Genomic DNA, 9,497 nt, shown 5'->3' with positions numbered 1-9,497 from the left:
GTTAAACATTTTGAAAACTTTTTTTTGTAAAATGTAATAAAAATAAATAAAAAAAAAAAAAAAAAAAAAAAAAAAAAAAAAAAAAAAAAGACTAATTATTTATTCTATTACGCTTAATATATATTTATATATATATATATATATTATTTCTTTTTCATTTTTGTGCTACTTGTTCTGTTTTAAATATAATCATTATCAAAAGATACCTCCATTACTTCTTCTTCATTTTTTCCATATTTTTGTGATGAGTCATTTTGCATTTCACTATTAGCACATGCAAAATGACTTTGTTGTTGTTCCTCTTGGTTTTTATCATATTCGTCTTTATTATTTTTACTATTTATAACAAATCCTAGACTAGATAAAAATAGAATGGATACGATTAATCCACTTGCAAAATACATTCTTTCATTACTACCTGAATTTGTTTTTTCTTTCTTACTTTGTTGATTATCTTTATTTTGTGGTTCTATTGTAGTGTTGTTTATTTTTTGTGGAGTTATATTTTGTTCATGTGATTTTGATATATCCTTTTGTTGATGATTAAGAATATGATGTGGTTTAATATTTCTTGTTTGTATTTCAGGTGTATTTTGTATTTTCTTTTCTTTATGTTCATTTTGATTAGATCTCTCTGATAAATTATTATTTGGTTTACTTATTATATTATCTTTTGTTATTTTAACATCTATAATTTGATGTTCCTTTTCAACCTTTTTATTATCATGTTTTATTGTTTCGTCTTGATTTGATTTGATTTTTTGTTGAGCCATTTGTTTATTTTGTAATGTTTTTTTTTTATTCAATTCATTTAGATATGTTTCTTTTACATTATTAATATTTTTAATAACATCATCAATATCTTTTGTTTTCAATTGGATGAAGTCTATAATATTTTCATTATTTTTTACACTTTGTAGATTCTGTTCCAATTGTTTTTTAGAATCATATAAATTATTTTTAATATTATTTATATATTGATTCATTTTATCTTGATCTATTTGTTTATATTCTTCATTCCATTCATAATAATAATAATATTCATGTTGATTATTATCTAGATCATTTATGAATTTATTAATTGTTTGTATCACGTTGGATATATATTCTTGTTGTTTTTTGAAATAATGATGATCACTAAAAAGTTTTGTAGGTGTATTATTTAAATGATCCATATTATGATTTATAAATGTTTTATATTCGTTCATTTTTAATGTAATAGGTTTCAATATATTTTGGTGAATATTATTTATATATTCATCTGTTATATTATCTTTTTCTATATCATTCATTTTTTTGATCAATATTTGTTCTTTTTGTTTCATTTGTGTTTCTATATTTTGTAATTTCTTTTGGTTTTCCTTTAATGTTTTTAACTTGTCTGTGTTTATATTATTATTTAATATTTCTAAAGGTTTAAGAATTTGTATATATTTTTGTATTTGTTCGAATTTATTTTTATAAATCTTTATAAAAACATTATCAATATGTTTTATGCTTGTTATTAATTTATTATATGGTTCTAAAATATTTTGATTTACATCTTGATCTATTGTATTGATATGTATTATATTATCCATATTATTTTCATTCAATGAATATAATCCTTTTTTGATTTGTTTAATAATTTTAGAAATTTCTTTTTCCTTTTGTGTATATTCATTTTTTTGTTCTTGTAAAATATTTATAAAATTAATTTGGTCCTTTTGACTTAAAATATTATTATTTCCATATAATTCTTTAAAATATTGAAATTCTTTATTGATTGTATTATAATTTGATTGAATATAATTATTAATTTTGTTTATATCTTCTTTTTGTTTATTCAAATGTATCATAATTTTTGATGTATTCCTATTAACTACAACACTGATGGTTGTAATTAGATGATTATCACAAGTATTTCCTAGTTTATATAATTCATCTATATTATTTATATATTTTATAATTTGTTCATCTAATATATCTAAATTTTTTATCATTTGTTCTAATATTATAATTTCATTTTGTAAGATATCCGTTTTTATGAGTACATTTTTTTCTATACTTTCATTGATTGTTAGATTAATTTGTTTTAATTTGTTTTTATATTCTTCGATATTATTATGTTTTATATCTTTAATTTTTGATATATCTAATAATAATATTTGTTTTTTTTTTTCTTCATATGTATGATTTATATTTTTTAATTCTTCATATTTTGTTTCATTTTGTATTAATATATCTTTATAATTTTCTAAATTACATTTAATAACTTTATCTATAATATTTTCTTTTTTATTTAATATATAATTTATATTAGTAGAAATAATATTTTCTTTATTTAAAGCTTCTTCTTTTTTCTTGATTATGTCTATTAATAGAATAGTACTTTTATATATATCATTCATATGTGTAATAATTTCTTCACTTTGTCTTTTTATATTTTCTATATCTTTTGAAATATTAAAAATATTCACATGAAGTTGATTTAATTCATTTATTTGGTTGTTAATTTGTTTTTGAATTTCTTCATCTTTATTAATTAATGAAGAATTATATTCTACATCAATAAAATTTGTTTCTTCCTTTTGTTGTTTTTTTATTTTTATGTTTAAAATTTCGGCAGCTTTCAATATGTTATTATAATATGTGTCTTCTTTTATTTTATATGTAGATGAATTATTATATATTTTATTTATTTTATCATAATAGGATATGGTTTCTTTGAGTAGTATATCCTTATCACCATTCATATTATTACTATCTATATTGTTTTTATATTTTTTTAATTGGTCCATTTTATTTTTGATATTATTGAAATATTCTTGTATTAATTTATGGTCTTCTTCTATATCATGCACCATTCCATTTGTTTCATTTTTTATTTGAATAAATAATTTTATTGTTTGATTTGTTTTAAGATTTTTTAATAATTCCAATGCATCTTTTTCATTTTGATTTAATTGATTTTCTTCTTTTAAAGATTTGTCTTTTATTTCTTTTGTTTGTAAATAATTCAAGGCAGGCGAAATAATTTGTGAAGAATATTTTTGTATTATATTATATGATTGCATAAAAAGATTATATATAGTATCCATTTTATGTTTATAACTTTCTACATTATTTGTTAAATTTTTATTATGTGTCGATAAAAGATCTTCATTGAGTTCTATAAACAATGATGTTTTAAAAGTATCAGTGAGAGTATTTATTTCTTTTCTTATTTTTTCTATATATTCTTTTTGAGTATCTGCTTTTTCTTTAACTTTTTGAAAGAGTGCTTCTTCATAATATTTTTTTAATTTATCTAATGAATTATTTATTTTTGAGATATTATTTTTTAATAGATCTAATTTTTTTTCTTCTTCATCTATTTTTTTACTTTTATCTAACATGAAATTTTTTTCTACATTCATATATACCATTTGATTTTCAACACTTTTTAAATTATTAATATAATTTACATCTTCTAATATTAATTTATTTAATAAATCTTTTATATTAGTATTACATATATTATTAAATTTGTGGAATGATTCATTTGCTTCTTTGATATATGTGTTTATATTTTTTTGTATTGAATCTATTTCGGTTAACATATTTTCTAAATTATTTGTGGTAGTATTAATATCTACAAATAATTTAAGTGCTTCTTCATTTAATAATAACTTTTTATCTATATCTTTAAAATCTGATTGTTTTTTTAGGTTGTTTATATTTGTTTTGTATGTATTTATATGTTGTTCAAATGTTTTATCATTAATTATGTCTATAATTTCTTTAGTTTGTTTCTTTTTATTTTCAGATTCGATATGAATTTGTTTAATAAAAGAATCATGTAATATTTTATTTATTTGTTCATAATCATTTAATATAATATCATAATTATTTTTAATTTTGTGTTCATAGTTTATGGTTTGATTGTATATTTCTTTTACTTTGTTGGCATTTTTTTTTATTTGTTCTAATTCTTCTAGGGTTATTTTTTCATTTGTTGAATTATTATGACTTTTTAAATATTCTATTTTTTCTTCAGCTCTTTGTGTGTTATGAAAATATAGTTGAGCTTCATTTTTATATTTCTCTACATCTGATAGATGTATATTTGTTTGATCCTTTATATGTGTGATTTCATTTTTTATTTTTTCAATATCATTTAATAAATTTTTAATAAAACTATCTTCATTTAAATTTATTTTGTTATAAATTATCTTTGAATTATTATGAATGTTTTGTATTTGTTCTTTTTGTTTTTCTGATTTTATATATAATTGGTGTAAATTTTCTTTATATGTATCAACATGATTTACATTTATGACAATATCTTGAATGATAGATTTATAATTTGTTAATACTAAAATTTTATTAATATTCTCTATTTCTTTTAATATATTATGTATATCATTTGTATATTGAATAATTTGTTGTTTATTTGTGAGAAGATTTTTTCTATTTGTTTGAATATTTTGTAATAGATTTAATGTAAAAGCTTGATTTTTTAGTTCATTTGAATTAATGACTATATTATTTATAAGATTATAAAAAAGATTTTTTGCCTTGTCTATATAAAGATACATATTTAATTTATTTAATGTTTCAAGATATTTTTGTGGATTAATTTTTTTACTAATCGTTTCAATATTATTTTTATAATTCTCAATAGTATCTATATCTTTTTTAGCTTTATTATTTTGTTCATTAATATGACGTAAGAAATATTCAATAATATTTTTTTCATACCACATTTCAATATTATTAATATTTTCAGTTATATGATTTATATCTTCTATTTTTTTTTTATTAAATTCAGAAGATTTCTCATTTAATTCTTTATAAAGTATATTCATTTGGGTATGTATATCATTTAATTCTTTTGTAATTTGATCAATTCCTATAAATTCTTTATTAATTTGATTGGATTGTTTTTTTATTTCTTTGTTTACAGATTTGAATTGTCTAAATATTTGTAATATATTTTTATTTATTTCTCTGAAATTTATATGTCTTAGTTCTATGTTTATATTATTTGAAAGAATAATATCATCATCATCATCATCGTTTATATTATCATCATTTATATCATCCAAATTATATATATCATCTTTTATATTATCATCATTTTTTATGTCATCCACATTTTTTGTGTCATCCATTCCATTAACCATTTGTAAAATATTTTTATCAAATTCTCCTTTCCCCTCTTCATAATTTTTTAAAACATTCAATAATTGATTATCTATCTTTTCATATGTATATATTATATTTTTTTTAACATCATTTAATGTATTTACTATTTCATCCTTACTTTCAGCAGACTTTTTTAAGTCTAAATTTTTTTCTTCTATTTGTTTAATTTGATTTTCATATGTAAGTATATCATTTTTAGTTTGTTCAATTAATTGTTTAATATTTTTTATATCAATTTGATCCTCTTGATTCTTTACTTTTTGATATTCTTCATTTTGTAGTAAACTATTTAATATATGGTCCTTTTCTTCTATTTGTGTCTTTAATATATTATTTAAATCATTTTTTTTTTGAAAGATTAAATTAATTATTTGATCATATAAATATTGTACATAATTTTTTGAATTATTTAAAAGTATATTTATTTTTTTTTCATATAAGGTTTGATAATTTTTATTAATTTCATTTATTTTTTTTTTTATAGCTAGCCATTCGTTCATTTTATTAATTGTATTTTGTATATCAAAATTTTCTTTTTTATTTTTATTATAGAAATTAATTTTAGATTGTTCAAAATAATTTAATAGTTCATTTGATTCTTCATTTAATAATTTGTTTATATCTATAACACTTTGATCAATTTCTTTTAATAAATCGTTTAAAGATAAAATATTATTTTTGTCTGATATTTTATTTGTTGATATATCATTTTTTTTTTGAAGAACAGCTATTTCGTGTATTACATTTTTTTTTAATTCTTCTGTTTTTTCATTTAATAGATTGATAGATTGATTATTTTTTTCACAAGCTTTTAAAGATATATTTAATATTTTAAGTACTTTTATTCTTTTATATAAATTAATAAATTCTTCAATCAACTGTTGGTGTATATCATCATATGTATTTTTTTTTTGTTCATAATCTATAAAATTATGTTGTGTGTTATATGTTTCTATATTTTGTTTTATTGAATCTAATTGTGTAATTAATTTATTATATATTTGAATATCACTTTGTGTGTTTTCTTCACTTGTGAGAATATGTATATATTTTTTTATATAATCATATTGATCTAAACAATTTTGTATATTTTTTATTTGTTCCTTTTTTATAATATGTAAATATTTATTTAAATTTTTCTTTATATTATCAACATTATTTTTTGATTCGACAAAATGGATATAATAATCTCTTGAATGAGTATCTTTTTCTTTAGCATATTTATTATCATAATATATTGTTTGTATATTGTGTAGATGATGAATATATTGTTTAATATTATTATTTTGTTGTTCATATTGATTGATATAATTAGTTATATTATTATATCCTTGTTGAATATCATCATATTGTTGATTCATATTTTTTATTAAATTGTTTATAAATTCTTTGACGATATTTTTTTTGATAATATTAATATTGTTTAAAATATCAGTCATTTGTTTTAATGCTTCTTGAATTTTTATATCTTTGATAGTATTATTAATTTTATCTTGTTCATTTTGTATTTGTTGTAAATACTCATTAATTTTATCATTAGTATAAAGATGTTGTTGTGTTAATTCTATTTCTTTTTGTTCTAATATATATTTAGAAATTTTTTGTATGAATGTGTTTATATCTCCATCATATAAAGATTTAAGAACTTGTTGGATATTTTTAGTTTCTATATTTTTTTGTTGAATATAAATTTGTAAAAAATTATTTGATGTGTTTTTTATTTGTTCTTCTTGTGGATGAATTATTTGATTATAATTTTTTTTATTTGTTAAATCATCTAGAATGGTTATATTTAATTGAGCTTGATCTTTTAAGAGAATTATTTTTTTTAAATTTTCGATTTTATCAAAAATTTTTTGTAAAATATTTTTGATGGTTTGTTCATATTTGATTTTATTATTTTGTATTTCTTTTAATGTATGTAAATGATTGATAATAGGTTGTATATAAAGATGAATATTATTTATATCTTCTTTCATTTTTTTTATTTCATGATAGTAATTATCACATTGTTTTATATTTTGATCGGTTAATATATTAAATTGTTTTATTTGTTGTATAAATGTTAAGAAATCTTGTATGTTTTTTTTTTTATTATCTTTAATATTGTTGTTTATAACATATATTTTTTTTAGTTCTTCATTTTCTTTTTTTAATAATTCATTATATACTTTTTTATATATATCATCTATAAGTTCCACCTTGTGTTTAATATCTTTTTTATTTTGTTCTATCTGTAAAACTTTTTGTTGTAATTCTTGAATGTTAGTATTAATAAGTAAATTATCATATTTTGATATTTCATTTATTGAAGTATTATGTTGACTATATATATTATTTGCATATTTTATTATATCTTGTAAATTCATTTGTTGTTTATGTGTATTAATTTTATTTTGTATAGATCGTATGTATTTATATGAATAATCTTTTAAATTATTTATAACATCTATAACATATTTATTGAATAAATTAATTTTATTTTTATATAAAGTATGATAATATGTTTCATTTAATATATTTAAAAATTTTAAAGTATAATATTTTGATAATAATATATTATTGTCTCTTAAAAAATGAGATTTTGTATATGTATATTTACTATCATTATTTATATCAATTTTTTTTATATCTCTTGAAAGTAAATTTAATATACTTTTATTCATTCTATATATATATTCAACATAAAATATTTGTTTTTCACTAGATATAAGAGAACTTATTGTTTTATATATATCTATTTTGTCATTTATTACATTTTTTAAAAAACTATATACAAAATTCTTATCATTAATATACATTTCTGGTAATTTATTTATTTTATTTATTTCGTGTTTAATTTTATTTTTATATTCTTCTAATCTTAAAAGATACATATAACAACTCTTTTCACATGTAGATTTATTTAAATTTATAGAAATCTCATTTGATAAATCTTGAATTTTTTTTTTAAATTCTTTTTCATATTTTGATATGTATGAATTATATTCTCTTTTATACTTTTCCATCTCTTCATTTTTATTTTTCATCTCCTTCTTAAAATAATTATCATTTACAATATCTTCTTTATAAAAATCATTTAGAATCTCTATATCTGAATGGATTCTTATCATTTCGAGTTTGTTTTGTATATATCCTTCTCTTAATAATTTAAGTGAATCTTTAAAATTAGAAACATTCTTTTGTAGTTTCTCTTTAAAATATTTGTGATATTCTTTATCTTTAGGAATAAAATGAAGAATATCTTTTACTGCTTCTAAATATGTATAATCATATTGCATAAGAACTAAATCTTTATAATCTCTATTATTTAAAAACGAAGCATTTTTATCTACATCAAATTTATAAGAATTATTTTTTCCTTTCTTTGTATGTAAAAAATTTATACCTTTATTAAAATAATTATTTAATCTTCTTTTCTCTTCATCTATTGGTATTAACACATTTTCCTTTCTTTCTTTTTGGTCCTTGCTATATCTTTTTATGTTTTTTTTTGAGTTACTGCAGTTACCTAAGTGAAGAAATATATTACCATCTTTGAATGAGTCATCATTAAATTTATCGTCTTTATAATTCTTAATATAATTTTCATTTTCTCCATACGAGGGGTTCTCTTCATAATTATAATCCCCTGAATTGTCTTTTTTTATTTTGTTTTTTGCATCATAATTTTCCTTTTCACAGCTTAATTCTAAAAGAAAAAATATATATATATATATATATATATATATGTATATATTTATTTATATGTTTATATTTTTATATATATATTTTCTTTTTTTTACCTGTTAAGACAATTAATATATACAAAATTATGTTGCAAAAAATCCACTTTTGCATATTTTAACAAATAACAATAAGAAAAAAAAAAAAAAATATATTTTTTTTTAATAATATAAAATTTTAAAAAACAAATATATTTCTCTATATTTTTAAAAACATAATAATATATTTATGTTTATGTGTGTGTATATATTATTTTGTTGTTATATATTCATTTGAACAAAATTATTATTATTATTATATTATTTTTTTATTATTTCTTTTGGATGTTATACGTTCTATTTTTACAGATCATATATATATTTATACATATTATTTTTATAATTTGTAAAAAAAAAAAAAAAAAAAAAAAAAAAATATATATATATATATATAAATTAATATAAGAATATAGAACATAAAAAAAAATATATATAAATGATAAAAAAAAAAAAAAAATTTATTATTAATTTTATTAAAAAATAATATTTTTTTTTTTTTAAGTATTTTTTTTTTTTTTTTTTTTTTTTTTTTTTTTTTTTTTTTTTTTTTTTTTTTTTTTTTTT

The 9,497-nt window shown here is 17.2% G+C and overlaps 1 protein-coding gene across 1 annotated transcript; it reads right to left on the bottom strand.

The window, feature by feature from the left end:
* Positions 1–179: 179 nt before the first annotated feature.
* Positions 180–9,009, bottom strand: PGSY75_0402300 (reticulocyte binding protein 1; the record flags this gene model as incomplete). Its single annotated transcript, XM_018784094.1, has 2 exons — positions 180–8,860; positions 8,955–9,009. 2 exons carry the CDS (start codon positions 9,007–9,009, stop codon positions 180–182), a joined length of 8,736 nt encoding a protein of 2,911 aa, XP_018643256.1.
* Between the last annotated feature and the right edge of the window lie 488 nt (positions 9,010–9,497).

This window comes from Plasmodium gaboni, chromosome 4, assembly GCF_001602025.1.
Source record: "Plasmodium gaboni strain SY75 chromosome 4, whole genome shotgun sequence".
Lineage (NCBI taxonomy): Eukaryota > Apicomplexa > Aconoidasida > Haemosporida > Plasmodiidae > Plasmodium > Plasmodium gaboni.
The sequence above is the reverse complement of the archived record's forward strand: the minus strand, read 5'-3'. Positions and strand labels throughout refer to the sequence as shown.